Source organism: Podarcis melisellensis (genome assembly GCF_964234715.1).
Source record: "Podarcis melisellensis genome assembly, chromosome: 9".
Taxonomy (NCBI): domain Eukaryota; kingdom Metazoa; phylum Chordata; class Lepidosauria; order Squamata; family Lacertidae; genus Podarcis; species Podarcis melisellensis.
Genome location: NC_138541.1, coordinates 71392381 through 71408601, shown reverse-complemented (window position 1 = coordinate 71408601; position 16221 = coordinate 71392381). Strand labels below are relative to the sequence as shown.

Below are 16221 nucleotides of genomic sequence, written 5' to 3'. Positions count from 1 at the left end.
AACCCCTTAGAAACCATTACAATAATCTTAAAACTTCTGCAGATTCCATATGTTTTCCCTGCTTGTTCTGGATTTATATAGATGCAGTAAAACATTTTCAGCCTTCCAAAATGTAACTGTTATCTTGAGTTTTCTGTTGCCAGTGCCTGGATTGTTCTTTAAATATAGTTGGAGAAACTGGAGGTCAGATGCCAGCTTTGGGGGGGGGGTGTCCTTTTATAAAAATGACATACTCTAGTTAAAAGCAACAACCTAATTTCACCTTTTCTCTTTTTTTAGCCATTACTGGATTTTTCTTTCTTTCTTTTTTTCACCCCACTTATCTAAGATTACATGGCCTGGCATTCCTGAGATGCACAAAGCTCAGGTTTTACTTCCTACATTGTTCTACTGGTCACACAAGGGGATAATCACAAAAGGAATGAAAAGTAGGGCAACAGATTGTCTGTCCTGTGAAATATATAGATGCACTAAACCAGGGGTCAGCAAACTTTTTCAGCAGGGGGCCGGTCCACTGTCCCTCATACCTTGTTGAGGGCTGGACTATATTTTTTTTTTGGGGGGGGGAATGAACGAATTCCTATGCCCCACAAATAACCCAGAAAGGCATTTTAAAGAAAAGGACACATTCTACTCATGTAAAAACGCGCTTATTCCCGGACCGTCTGTGGGCCGGATTTAGAAGGCAATTGGGCCAGATTTGGCCCCCGGGCCTTAGTTTGCCTACCCATGCACTAAACCTCAGTGGACTGCCCATTTAAGGGATAGTGAAGTCAATATGGGTGGAAGTGGAAGCAGATTTTACCAGTGATATCAGGAAGGTTTGCTTAGCTAGCCCAGAGATGGAAAGAATAAGAGAGTCCCGCTGGTAAGTGGTCCCTATTTATCTACTTGCACCCGAAGGTGCATATTGAATGAAAATCTAACCCTCCTCCTTCAGTCAGCGGAGTTAAAGCTTATTCGCTCCGCTATTGTGACAGGCAATTCAGTAGATGCGATTATGGAACGCTTTAAATTACTTTTGGAAAGACTGAAATCCCATTTAACAACAGTGATACATAGCTCCGCTACAAAGAGGGCAAAGGACGGAGCTAGCTGGTTTGACCTGGAGTGCAGGCAAACAAGGAGACAAACGAGAACAGCCTACCAGAGATATAGGAAATCAGGGACTGCCATCCTACTTAATGCTTATATTTATCTGAGACGGTCTTACAAACAATTATTAAGGAGAAAGAAATTGGAAGCTGAACGAGCCGCATGGCAAAGTTTGGTTAAGGCATCGCACGAGAAAGATACTACTTGCTTTTGGCGAACCATATCTGGTCTACTGGACCAGGAGCGCACTAATTCCATCTGTACAGTGGAATCAATGGAGTGGTTGCGCCATTTTCAATCTTTGTTCTATGACCAGGAAGCCCAACACTACAAACTATGCATCCAATTGGAGGACCTACCTCATTGGCCACCAGTAACTGTAAAGGAAGTTGAGAACTTAATCGCACAATTAAAGAACAATAAGGCCCCAGGGAATGATTACATCCCTGCCGAACTTCTGAAGTCCAACATTGGCTGGTGGGCCCCCCTGCTGGCGTCTCTATTTTCTTGGATTGACTCAACGGGTTTACTCCCAGATGGTTGGACAGAGGCAATAGTTATTCCAATCTATAAAAAAGGACCTATGCCAGACCCGGCGAGTTATAGACCAATCAGCCTTCTGCCTATACCCAGCAAACTATATGCCAAACATCTTTATATTAAGCTAACTAGCTGGCTGGAAACTGAAGCTATTCTAGCGGAAGAGCAAGCGGGTTTCAGGCAAGGCAGATCCACCATAGACCATTGCTTCACCCTAGCCTATTTAATTGACAAATATGCCAAAAAATCCCGTGGGGTGCTATACGCAGCCTTTATCGATCTAAAGGCTGCTTTCGACTCAATTCCACGTGCAAGACTCTGGGATAAATTGAGCACATCAAGTATAGACAAAAGACTATTATTTCTGATCAGCTGTTTATATAAAGACACGGTGCTGTATGTAAGAACTTCGTTAAATGGCCAGTTCCTGTCAGCAAGGGGGTCAAGCAAGGTTGCATCCTGGCCCCAGTTCTATTCAACTTTTACATCAATGATATGGTTAACTGTTTGTCATCTCCGGACTTCCATGCCCCCAAACTGGCTGACAAATCAATATCAGTGCTTTTGTATGCTGATGATGCGATACTCCTATCCCGAACAAGAATAGGCTTAAATAGGCTCATAGGTGAATTTTCAGCATACTGTAGGAGAGAGCAACTGGCAATAAACTATCAGAAAACCAAAATCATGGTTTTTGCAAGGAAATGCAGACAGTACAGCTGGAGGATGGATAACCAGACAATTGAACAGGTTAAAGCCTTCAAATATCTGAGTATCGTTTTCCAGTCGACCGGGTCCTGGGATGTCCATCAAAAATATGTCAAAGAAAAAGCAACTCAAAGTATTAAGATGCTGTCCCGCTTCTTTTACACGAAGGGGGGCAGATACATCCCAGCAGCCTTTGAAGTTTTTCAAGCAAAACCTCTGGCGCAGTTACTGTATGGGGCACAAATCTGGACGGGGAACCACTGCTCCAGTCTTGAAACTGTTCAGTCTAAATTCCTAAGGCAGATATTCGGCGTCCCCTCCTGTGTTCCAAACGCAGCATTACGACTCGAGGCCTGCCTTCCATCTGTAGAAACTCAGACCTGGCAAAGAACACTCAACTACTGGCTTCGTCTTAATCTAAATCCACCCGGTCTACTGCCTCTAGTAATGCAAGACCCTCACAAAAGCAAGTGGTTCAAAACTGTGCATCAAAAACTCCTTACATGCGGTCTGCATTCGCAGTCCCTACTATCAATGGGCCTCATTAAAGCAAAGAGTCTAATAGGCCAGCGCCTGAAAGACATTGAACGGCAAAACAACCTGACTATCTTAAAGAAACTGTGCCCATGGTATACCTACTTTCCCCCTTCCCATTTTGACTTTCCAGCTTCATATTTGTTTAAATTAACCATCCCAAAATACAGACGTGCCTTTACATTGGCTAGATGGGATGTTCTTCCTTCTGCCGTACTCGAAGGTCGTTACCAAAAGACTCCATTTGAAAAACGACTCTGCCCATGTGGAGATGGTAACACGGCAACAGTGTCCCACGTCCTCCTATCCTGCCCCCTTTACAAAGACCTAAGGAATGAGATTATTACTCCACTCATTCTCTCCAACCCCGGCCGTTCACAAGACATTACACTGTTTTTTCTCTTATCTGATACGGATAGTCAGATAACAGAGAAGGTCGCGAGGTACATCGAGAGAGCTGTGAAATTGAGGGCCACCATCTGAGTGACAGACTTGTTCATCTGACGGACCTCCTTCTGCTTGTTCTTATCTTCCTTTTATTCTTATTTTATTTTTAATTTTTGTATAGCTGTGGCCTGTTGGCTTTGCTAATAAAGTTTTGATTGATTGAATAAGAGAGTCCCTAACAGAGAGGAATGGCAAGCTAAACTGATGACACTATGCCAAAATGGCAAAGCTGACTGGAAAGCTCAGAAAAAATGGGAATTTTTTTAAAAAGCAGCGTACAGAAATGCCGTTTACCTTCCCGCTTGAGTGGTACCTATTTATCTACTTGCACTTTGACGTGCTTTCGAACTGCTAGGTTGGCAGGAGCTGGGACCGAGCAATGGGAGCTCACCCCGTCGCGGGAAGTCGGACTGCTGACCTTCTGATCGGCAAGTCCTAGGCTCTGTGGTTTAACCCACAGCGCCACCTGCATCTTTTACTACCAAACTAGAGGTTAAACTAACCCCTTCCCAGCCCCGGAAGGAGCGCAGGCAGCATTCACACAACACACCTAAACACTGCAGCGAATACACTAACATGTCACTACACACAGTTTGGAAAGCTGTGCTATCCTTTTTGCTGAACCTCTCATCAACCTTTGTGACGGAGGTATGCCATAGACACCCATGGGGAGGTCAGATGAAAAAAGAGGATTGTGTTCTACACTGAAATAGGTTGTGTAGAAGAAGGAATTCTATGCAACTTTTCTATACAAGTAAAGGCGGAGGCGCTCTCATCATCCTGTCACTCAGAGCGCATCATCGTTGAGTGGGGATTTGAACATGAGCCAATCTAGTCCAACACTCCCTTTCCTTTCTGCCTCTTGTTGTAGGAAGAAACCATTAATGAGGATACTCACAGGAAGGTGATGAAGGGCTGATACAACTCTGGGGTTGCAGCGCTCACCTTGCTTTATTGGTCGAGGGAGCTGGCGTTTGTCCACAGACAGCTTTCGGGTCATGTGGCCAGCATGACTAAGCTGCTTCTGGCGAACCAGAGCCGCACACGGAAATGCCATTTACCTTCCTGCCGCAGTGGTACCTATTTATCTACTGGCACTTTGATGTACTTTCGAACTGCTAGGTGGGCAGGAGAAGGGACTGAACAACAGGAGCTCACCCCGTCGCGGGGATTCAAACCGCCGACCTTCTGTTCAGCAAGTCCTAGGCTTTGTGGTTTAACCCACAGCACTACCTGTGGCCCTTATGGCTGATGTTAGAGGCAGGGAAAGGAAGATCTCCAAGGTAGAGACAGCAGTATTCCGGATATGTCCAAGAAATTCCGAGCATATGGCAACCCTAGTCTTAGAGTACAAAAACAGAAGTCTCTCTGCTGATCTTTCTAAAAGAAGATTCTGTCTCACATATCTTGGTGACACTTCAGCTTTTAGTGTTCTTGTGCTCAAAACTGAAATGACAAAATTTAATTCTCTATTTCCTGTATAATTAACTGAACAAAAGTGGTCCACGAAGCAAAGCAGAAATGTATCGGATACCATAAACCTGATTTATAAGGGTAACTGAAAGCTCTAAGTGTAATTGCAGGAGGCTTTCGAAAGATCAATATACTACAATATAGTAAATGATGTGAAAGCACTTTTGGAGGATCCTAGAAGAGAACAAATACCAGATGATTTCCTATTTACAGTATTTTTACTCATCCCTTTAGTCAGAACAAAAGAATTCTTAGAGAAGCTCTCAAACCTTTTTGTATGATGAACTAAACATGTATTGATAATCATTTGTTGTCCTACACACCAGCAAAATAAATATGTGGAAATTTAAGGTTTGGGAGATGGACATGTTAACTTCACTGAAAGTTCAGTTTGAAGAGGAAATGGCTGATTAGAATTAGCTCCATAAAAGAGGCAACTGAAATATTTTGCATTATTTTTTGTTCTAAAGAATAAGTAACCCCATTCCAAGGAATCCGGACAGTTAACAATACAGAACAATCATTAATTAGAGAAACTGTAACTAATTTAAAGCACTGGAAATGAAGTTTTTACAGTGCTCTTTCAATAGTGTTAATTGATTATTGTTTTTATTGTTCTGTTGTATATCTTACTGTTTTAATTTACACTGTAAACTGCTCTCAGCTAAACATTATGAAGTGGCGTTTAAATTTATTAAGTAAATAAAACTTGGCATACTTCTGGACTGTCTTTTTTGGGTGAGATTCAATCACATATTGGCAAATTTAGATTGCTGCTTTCAGGGACATATTATTAAATACTGCGTCTTGATGAGTTTTCTCCCAAACAAGATTTGATCTGAATTGGAAAAAATAATGGCCTAGTTGCATTTTAAGCCAGCGTTGCGTACGCAGCCCATGTGTGGAAATAATTGTGGCCTTGGAAGGCAATCCTGCATTATACTGACCATAGCTGTCAACTTTTCCCTTTTCTTGCGAGGAATCCTATTCGGAATAAGGAATTTCCCTTTAAAAAGGGGAAACGTTGACAGCTATGATACTGACAGACCTGGAAATAACATTCAGTGAGATAAGCAAATTGTGTTTTCAAATAAATAGGCTTAGGATGTAAGGGCATGGATACTTAAAAGATGGATTTGCACAACAAATGGAAGAACTTGTCATTTTTGCGATTATTCTAGACCAAAGGAAAATCAAAAATGCAAATGATGCGCGGCTTGGTTTTCTATGTTTATGACCTAAACTCACCAAGTGTTATGCAACGGAGATTAGTCGTGATCTGTGGTCCTTGGTGCACTTTGCCGAATTGGGGTGCCAAGCTTTTCAAGTGCAGCATGCAAAGTTTGACACGCAACTTCCTCTAACCACAATAAAAACCGATAATCTCATTTTCCATGTACTGGTTTCTCTAATGGGTCCATAAATTATGTATTCCAAAGAATCAAGGAAATTCAGAGCTCAGGAGAAAGGCAAAGATAACTTGCTTTTGAGATTCCGTTCATCTAGGAAACGCACAGCCTGCTGCTTCAAGCTTCATTAGCTCCCTTATTTCTCTGCTCCTCCTTCAAAACAGCTGCACGCGCAGAGACTTCTGCTGCTAGGCCCTGTCCGTGCATGGATATTGCCAGCACACTTGTCTTCTCCCCAATCTTTGCCTGCTCTGTGTCTCTGTCTCCGCTTTCTGACACCTTCCTCTGCTACCGTATTTTTTGCTCTATAGGACACACTTTTCCCCCTCCAAAAATTAAGGGGGAATTGTGTGTGCATCCTATGGAGCGAATGCAGGCTCCTTGGCTTCAGCAATAGCAACGCGAAGCCTCCGAAGCGCAGAGGGAGCGCTCCCTCCGCGCTCCGGAGGCTTTGCATTGCTATCGCTGAAGCCTGGAGAGCGAGAGGGGTCGGTGCGCACCGACCCCTCTCGCTCTCCAGGCTTCAGGGATAGCCGCCTGAAGGGTTCCTTTTGCTGAAGCCGGGAGAGCAAGACTCTCCTGGCATTAGCAGAGAAGGGAGAGCTGCACAGCGCCCCTTCAGCCAAGCGGGAGAAGAAATGGAAGGGGCTCCGTTTCTCCTGCCGCTTCGCTGAAGGGGCGCTGAGCAAAGAGGGGGAGAATTTTTTTCCTTGTTCTCCCCCTCTAAAACAAGGTGCGTCCTATGGTTGGGTGCGTCCTATAGAGCGAAAAATACAGTATTTACTCAGGGTCAAAACAGGTGTAGCATGAAACGTGTGAATGCATGGAAGGTGTCTTGTCTTGGACTTGTAGTGTTGGGTTTAACCCTCTGTGCCACCCACCATGTTCTGCATTGGGTCAACCACCAACATCTCTCCCTCTCTGGAGGCACCAGTGATCTGCTGTGCTGGGAAGCTGGGAGAGCGATGGCGCCCACCTGTGCTTCCTCACGGCCACTACTGTGATGACACATGGGTTATTGGACTGGGATTGTGTGGGACGTATCATCACTGAAGCAGTAAAATACAACATTTCCTGTTGCCCAGAGTGGACACACAGGGGAATGTTGCTCCAGACATGGAGGACTTCCTTTCATTCCTGCTCTGGAGCCTCCGCCCCCCTGTGTGTGGCCAGGTAGATGGGCGTGACCCTGGCAGACCCTATAAAAGGGCTAGTCACGCAGCCATCTTTTTCTTTTGCCATCCTCCTCTCTGCTGGCTCTTAGCCAGCAGCACGTGGCTCATCCTTACAGAGGATGGAAGTCACAGGGTAGAAAGTCTAAGGCCCGGCTCAGGCTTCTTTTCTCTACAAATGAAACTGTAACCGCAAGATTAAAGCCTACCTTCAGAATACAGTGGTAAAAGGTAAAGGTAAAAAGACCCCTGACCATTAGGTCCAGTCGTGGCCGACTCTGGGGTTACGGTGCTCATCTCGCTTTATTGGCCGAGGGAGCCGGTTTACAGCTTCCGGGTCATGTGGCCAGCATGACTAAGCCGCTTCTGGCGCCCCAGAGCAGCGCCCAGAAACGCCATTTACTTTCCCGCCGGAGCGGTACCTATTTATCTACTTGCACTTTGACATGCTTCACCACTCACACATGCGCACAAGCGCCAAATCGTGCCACGCACCTGCGCAGATACGGTGCTTCAGGTTGCGCTCTTTTCCTGTTGCGAATGGGCCTCCGGAACAGATCCCGTTCGCAACCAGAGGTACCACTGTAATTTCTTGGAGCTGCCCTGGTCCTGAAATCTGCCCTGGAGTAGGTTAAAAATTCCACAGACTGAAGAACATCCAGGAATATCCTGGTCCATGCTTCTGTGGGACCTTCTGCTGCCTCAGGGAGGCCCAGCAAGGCCCTCCACCATCACAGATATATAACATGATATATCAAGATATTTAGCCGGTAATATATCGTGAGGTTGAAAACGGGCTATTGCCCAGCCCCAATTACCACTATTGATTATATTGTACTACTGCACTGATAGCTTTACGTGTTAACCAGCTTATTCCTGAAAATTGCAGGGTGTGTGTCTGTGTGTATGCGCATTTCCTTTAGAAGTTTTAGCTTTCCTTGCTTGCTGACAACAGTTATGTGTTTTGGCAGTTGGACAGATGGTTGTTCACAGAAGGTGGCACAGTTCTACTGAATGAGTCTTGGGCAGATGGAGGTATAGGAAAAGCAGACAAGGGAAAGGAGATCTAAATTGGGGTGGGGATTGCGATACTGCAAATTAATTAATAAAGCTGCAAGCATGAGGAGCACCTGTCTCCCAAAACACACCTGCCTGGAAGTGCCACTAGGTACAGTGGTACCTCGGGTTAAGAACTTAAGTCGTTCCAGAGGTCCGTTCTTAACCTGAAACTGTTCTTAACCTGAAGCACCACTTTAGCTAATGGGGCCTCCTGCTGCTGCTGCACCGCCGCTGCACGATTTCTGTTCTCATCCTGAAGCAAATAGTACCCGAGGTACTATTTCTGGATTAGCGGAGTCTGTAACCTGAAGCATCTGTAACCTGAGGTACCACTGTATTATGGGCAGGGAGCTCTGGTGAAGAAGAAGAAGAAGAAGAAGAAGAAGAAGAAGAAGAAGAAGAAGAAGAAGAAGAAGAAGAAGAAGAAGAAGAATAGTAGTAGTAGTAGTAGTAGTTTGGATTTGATATCCTGCTTTATCACTACCCTAAGGAGTCTCAAAACGGCTAAAATTCTCCTTTCCCTTCCTCCCCCACAACAAACACTCTGTGAGGTGAGTGAGGCTGAGAGACTTCAGAGAAGTGTGACTAGCCCAAGGTTACCTAGCAGCTGCATGTGGAAGAGCGGGGAATCGAACCCAGTTCACCAGATTATGAGTCCCCCGCTCTTAACCACTACACCACACTGGCTTATTTTACACATTTCCTACTCTCTTCCCAGGTGCCCTGCTTAGCAGTTTGCTGGCTTTTGATATTTGCACTTGAGGATGGGCCAAAGAGACAGAAGAGGGATTCTGTTAGTCTCACACACCGTACAGTAGTCTCCTTGCCTGAGCATGGGACTTACTGTTTCAGGGCAGTTCAACATCCATGCTGTTCAACTAAGCTACGTTTTACTGCCGGTGCAACCTTTCTTACTAATGTATGGAAAAGCACATGAACCTGACCTTTGGAGTGTTTGTAAGTAAACCCATCTTTTAACTTATCAAATCTGTGGTCTTTTCCTTTGCTGGGGGGGAAAGGAAACTTTGGAAGGAGCTTGGAAGGGCATATTCTAAAGGTCTAACAACCTATATTTCCATGCTTTGCTTTGATGCATATTTTGTGGGTTTTAAATTTCTGCTGGAGTTCTCTCACCAAAGACTTCTTGCCCAAAACTTGGAACTTGGCATCCAGGAATTATGCTTTCTATACTTCCCATCACCTCCTGGCAAATAGAAGGGGAAGAAATGGAGGCAGTGAGAGATCTTACTTTCTTGGGCTCCATGAACACTGCAGATGGTGACAGCAGTCACGAAATTAAAAGACGCCTGCTTCTTGGGAGAAAAGCAATGACAAACCTATACAGCATCTTAAAAAGTAAAGACATCACCTTGCCAACAAAGGTCCGTATAGTTAAAGCTATGGTTTTCCCAGTAGTGATGTATGGAAGTGAGAGCTGGACCATAAAGAAGGCTGATCGCCGAAGAATGGATGCTTTTGAATTATGGTGCTGGAGGAGACTCTTGAGAGTCCCATAGACTGCAAGAAGTACAAACCTATCCATTCTGAAGGAAATCAGCCCTGAGTGCTCACTGGAAGGACAGATCGTGAAGCTGAGGCTCCAATACTTTGGACACCTCATGAGAAGAGAAGACTCCCTGGAAAAGACCCTGATGTTGGGAAAGATGGAGGGCACAAGGAGAAGGGGACGACAGAGGACGAGATGGTTGGACAGTGTTCTCGAAGCTACCAGCATGAGTCTGACCAAACTGCGGGAGGCAGTGGAAGACAGGAGTGCCTGGCGTGCTCTGGTCCATGGGGTCACAAAGAGTTGGACACGACTAAATGACTAAACAACAACATACTTCGTTTTGCACCAGCACCATGTCGACAAAGAAATTTTATCACATGGGAAATCTCAGAAAGGTGAAGGTAAAAAAATGCTGCAATGAAGAGTTTCGATTACTCTGGAATAATTTGTGGTGGGCATGGCATTGCTGTTTCAAATGTGACTGCCTTTCTATGTGTGGTTGCTGCTGTTGTTCCCTTTAAAGCAGCTGTGGTCGTGAAGAGGGCTCTAATTTGGATCAGGGCAAGGGTGCCCTAACTGCCTCAGCCCTACTCAGCCTTCAGTGCCAAGATTTTGTCCCTCCATAACAACAACAAAATATGACTTTAGCTAAACTTATACACACACTCATCCTGATGGAAGCATTGAGTTAGGCTATCTGCTTGCAAACTCGCGTTATAGTCTGGTGAACGAGACACCAGGATGCAGGTTTATAATGAAATTAATACTTCACCCGGCCAATCTGACATCTTTTAAAATATCCTATCAGTAGTTATTAATAGCTGTCACTGATCCTGTGTGACATTTCTGATTACAGCCTTCCTCCCCTGGAATCTCAGAGGCCTTTACATATATTCTAGCAAAAAGCCTAGCAGGTGGGTTTTTTACAGAGGGAAGGCTTGCATATTGCAAGGATCCTACAAAGTACATCGCAGTTCTGCGCAACCTACATAGAAGGACACATTGCCTTCCTTTTGGGGATCTCTCTCAGCAGGTATCCAGCCCATCAAGTATCAGGGAAGCATGACCCAGAAAACTGTGGACAAATGCTGGCTCCCTTGGCCAGCAAAGCGAGATGAGCGCCACAACCCCAGAGTCATTTGCAACTGGACTTAACTGTCAGGGGTCCTTTACCTTTAAAGGTCCAGTCATGGCCGACTCTGGGGTTGCGGCACTCATCTCGCTTTATTCAGCTTCCAGCTCATGTGGCCAGCATGACTAAGATGCTTCTGGTGAACCAGAGCAGCGCACGGAAACGCCGTTTACCTTCCCGCCAGAGTGGTACCTATTTATCTACTTGCACTTTGACGTGCTTTCAAACAGCTAGGTGGGCAGGAGCAGGGACCGAGCAATGGGAGCTCACCCCGTTGTGGGGATTCAAACTGCCAACCTTCTGGTCAGCAAGTCCTAGGCTCTGTGGTTTAACCCACAGCACCACCCGTGTTCCTTTACCTTTAGTTTAACCACAGCATGTGGTGAAAGGGCTACATGGTGGTCAAAAGGCCACACTCTCTAGGCACTTTCTAGCTCTGTGTTTTAAAGCACCACATCCAGCTGCTTCCCTTAGAACGGTGATGTGTTCTTTACAGACCTATAAACTTTAACTAACCGTGTATTTGGCCATTTAGCTCATGTTTCCTGTAGAATCAAGGTTTATTCATGTGTGAAGTTTGTGCATCCATGCATATAGATGGAACTATTACAAAACACATACTTGGTCTTCTGAAAACGTATAAAAACTCACTCGTGTATACATTTCTACGTACTGTGTATTATCCATGCACAAAACACATGGTTTGTCATTATTAAGGCATGAGTGGAAATCACAAACAGCAGATCGCAGAAGTATGCGATGTTCACATCCCTGAGCCGTAAGCATCTAAATAGGTTTGGTGTTTTCGCTTTTGCATATTCATGACAAAATCTAAACTTAAGAATAGAGTTGCTTGTGTAGAAAGTGGAATCTCCATTTTTGAGTGCGCACACATAAAAGCCTCCTGGAAATTACAGGTCACATACTACCTACAGACCATCAATAGAAAAAAGCTCCTTTTAAAACTGATCACAAGCAGCTAAATTATATGTTGTGTGTAATTAAATGTTGTAGAACATAACTGAAAAGCTTCCTATGTTCCATCAATTGCAGAGTATGGGATATGGGGGAAAGTAGCTAAGCAGGTATGAATATCAAAATGCCTACAAAAGTGTAACACATTTTTTTGGCCCATTTCTAGCACACCCAGACCAAAATGTGTACAGTCGTACCTTGGTTTTCAAACAGCTTAGTTCTCTAACGTTTTGGCTCCTGAATGCCGCAAACCCAGAAGTGACTGTTCCAGTTTGCAAACTATTTTTGGAAGCCGAACGTCCGACGGGGCTTCCGTGGCTTCTGATTGGCTGCAGGACCTTCCTGCAGCCAATCAGAAGCTGCTCTTTGGTTTCCAAATGTTTTGGAAGTCAAACAGACTTCCAGAACAGATTCCGTTCGACTTCCAAGATACAACTGTATTCAGTAAGGAGGTCAGAGCTATGTGGCATATAAAAACACTTGCTACAAGGTTGCTGTTAGCAAGATTGTGTATCCATAGCTGAATTAATTGACAAGTATGTTTCATTTTCTACTGAGATGAAGGGACAAGGTTTCAATGGCACCCATGTGGGATTTTTGGAGAGGAGATGGTATGGGATGAAAAGGTCAAACCACTCTTCCTTCATGCTGAAATCCTGATATTCATCCTCACAAATGCTATTTCTATTAAAATGCAAGAAGCCCAAGGGAATCTCAAATGGTAAATGTATCCTTTAGTCTGGTTCACTGAGCAGTTGAATTTCACTTACGGGAGTTAGAACCTACAAGTAAGCGTAGAATTAAAGGATAGGCTGACAAAATATTTCAAATGTGCTGATCTTGTTCAGTTCCATATTCAGGCAGAAACTACCACCCACAAACCAGATCTATTAAGTTTATTAGCATGAACTATAATCAAGCAATATTATCCTAAGCAGAAACAGGAAGGCTAAGCATTTATTTTTTTAAAAAAATTGGAAAGTACCGTAGATAAATTTGAGGGGCAGTGCAAAAAGAAAGAAAGATAGAAAACACATTTTTTTTTTACAACTGATATATTAATTATACTTTACATTGAGCTAGGAAACAAATAAAATGATTCGAGAGAGGAAGGCTATCCACTATAATATACTATAATATACTATATTAACTAAATGTCCAGTAAAAAAACCGAATGACACAAATGTCTTGCAAGAAGTGCAACATATTAAAATGGTAGCATCTCCTTCAGGACACTCCCAAATCCCTGTGTTAAAATAGCATATTTTATTCACATAGGGTGAGGCAATTTATGTATTTAGTGGTATCTATGCCCAGGACCAACTCCTCTCCACCAAGAACCAGAACTGTTGCTGTGGAGATGACAAGATCTCACCGCTCAGAATCCTGCTCAGAATCTATTGTGCAAAATCGAAATGAAACCGAAACACCGAGAGAAAACCCTGATATTTTCAATTCTCAAGTTTTCTTCTCCACCACCGCAAGATTCACTTCTTGATGTGCTTTACTGTGTTAGGCTGCAAGCATTGGGCCAATAAGAAGGTACAGCTGCATCACTCTGCCTGTCCTGCTGCCCTCACCAAGCCTCTGAGAAAGCTCGCTGCTATCATCTGCCACCAGGGCCGGTCCAAGACATTTGGGCACTTGAGGCAACAACCCCCAAAATGGTGCCCCCTCCCTGCCAGGGAGAAAGGGATGAGTAAATCTCTACATTAGGCATTAGTGGACAAGAAAGACTGATGTTGGGATCTGCTGCCCCAGGGGTCCTGCCGCCTGAAGCGGTCACCTCACCGGGCCCCTTGGGTGGGCCAGCCCTGTGGCCACCTTGAAAACCTACTCCGTTGCTGCACCCTGGAACAGAATACAGTGGTACCTCAGGTTAAGAACTTAATTCGTTCTAGAGGTCTGTTCTTAACCAGAAACTGTTCTTAACCTGAAGCACCACTTTAGCTAATGGGGCCTCCTGCTGCCACTGTGCCGCCGCTGCATGATTTCTGTTCTCATCTTAAAGCAAAGTTCTTAACCTGAGATACTATTTCTGGGTTAGCAGAGTCTGTAACCTGAAGTGTATGTAACCCGAGGTACCACTGTACAAGACGCAGCTGAGCAGCATTCCAGTACAGTGGTACCTCAGGTTACATACGCTTCAGGTTACAGACTCCGCTAACTGAGAAATATTACCTCGGATTAAGTACTTTGCTTCAGGATGAGAACAGAAATCAGGCTCCGGGAGCGAAACAGCAGCAGGAGGCTCCATTAGCTAAAGTGGTGCTTCAGGTTAAGAACGGACCTCCGGAACGAATTAAGTTCTTAACCCGAGGTACCACTGTATTTCTATTAAACATTCTATTTCCTCATTTGCGCCCTTATCCCGACTGAAAGGACAAGTTCTCCGTTCTCTCCACGACAGCTACAGGTTTGCAGGCAACATCCAATATTAGCACTGCAAAAAATAGAGAGAGCAAAACTTCCCTGGCGGTTTGTTGAAGATCGACTCCACCACGTCGTTAAAAACAGGGCTAATTTCACCATGCAGCCTGCAGCCAGCGCTGGCTGCTGTTTTCCCCCCATTGTTTTAAATCGCTAGACTAGAGAGGATGGAGGCGGTCAGGCGTCAGAGACGGCCGATCTTTTCCATCCCAAGAGGGAAATCACAATACTCTGGGAGAGAGTTTGGGGAGGGTACCCCTGGGGTCATCTGTCCAACCCACTGCCATGCAAAGATCCCTCTCTGTCTCTCGAACCCACGACCCTGCGATGGAGAGTCTCGCGCTCTCCCGACGGAAACGAAAGTTTCTAGGCGTTTCCCTTCGTTGGGAGATGAAAAGCACGCGTAAACTTCTCCTTGCCTGCAGCAGCAGCTGCCAGCAACCCTCAGCACCCACCCACACCCCATATTGTATTGTATTTATTTATTTTACCTTGGTGAGCTGGGCGATCTTCTTGCACATTTTCACCTGCAGGTCCGGGTCGCTTTCCTCCGACGCGCTGCGCGCAGGACGCGCTCCCGGAGCCCCGTTGCAAGTCCGGGGCTGGGGGATTTGGCTGGCGCCGGAAGCCATCGGGGAAAAATATCTCCGCGTGCTGCGACCGCCTTGTCGTGCCCCCCCCCCCACTGCCTTCCCTCTCTAGCTAGAAAATAGAAGAAACACGGGGAGCCCTCAATTTCCAATTGCGCCTCGCATGCCGGCTAAGCTTCCCTGCTGCGCCCGATCCACAACACAAGGAAGCCGCGCGCAAGGAGAAGGCGAGCACCCCACGCGCGCGCGCCCACTCCTCCGCCCGTTGATCATGGCCCTCCCCTCTCGGCGAAGGGATCGGCCTCCGCCCCCGAGAGATGAGACCACGCGGGCGGGATGCTGCGCATTCCCTGGCGGAGACGCCAGAGCCGCTTGCCCGCCCCCGGAGAAGAAGGAGCGAAAAAAGGATGCAGCCGCGCCGGATTAAACCTGGGAGAGAGTGAGTTTGTCTGGCGCAGCGTCCCGCTTCGACGGTGACCGGGCGGAGACGTCCAGGGCGAGCCAGGATCCTGCCCACCCCGCTTGGGTTCCCAGCAGCACCTCTTCTTCAACGCCTCCGCGCGCCGAGGTTGCCTACGGCTCGGTGATGCACTCGCCTTTTCTGCCTCCTCGGAAGCTCCTGCGCAACTTCTGGCAGCAAATGATCCCATCACTTTAATAGCGCAGGGGAGAGACACTTTCAGCAGCAGGCAAGCCAAAATGCAGCCAAATGAGACTTTGGGTTTGGGGCTTGGCTACCAATTGGTGGATGGGACGCGGGTGGCGCTGTGGGTCACAGAGCCTAGGACTTGCCGATCAGAAGGTCGGCGGTTCGAATCCCCACGACGGGGTGAGCTCCCGTTGCTCAGACCCAGCTCCTGCCAACCTAGCAGTTTGAAAGCACGTCAAGGTGCAAGTAGATAAATAGGTACCGCTCCGGCAGGAGCTGTACACCGGCTCCCTCGGCCAATAAAGCGAGATGAGTGCCACAACCCCAGAGTTGGTCACAACTGGACCTAATGGCCAGGGGTCCCTTTACCTTTACCTTTACCAATTGGTGGTATTCAGGACAATACAGGGGAGTGGGTCGTGCTGTGGTCTAAACCACTGAGCCTCTTAGGCTTGCTGATTGGAAGGTTGGCAGTTCAAATCCCCGCGACAGAGTGAG

General features: G+C 46.0%; 1 protein-coding gene across 3 annotated transcripts in view; it reads right to left on the bottom strand.

Annotated features, from left to right (window-relative positions):
- FAM184B (family with sequence similarity 184 member B) overlaps nt 1-15713 on the bottom strand; it is a 69052-nt gene extending 53339 nt beyond the window's left edge. For 2 of the 3 annotated variants that reach the window (XM_081925560.1, XM_081925561.1), the window contains exon 1: nt 14976-15713. In XM_081925560.1, coding sequence (XP_081781686.1) covers nt 14976-15116 — 141 coding nt within the window. In that variant the 5' untranslated portion in view covers nt 15117-15713. The remainder of the gene's footprint in view (nt 1-14975) is intronic. The other variant, XM_081925559.1, reaches the window with a different exon arrangement.
- Nucleotides 15714-16221: the final 508 nt, after the last annotated feature.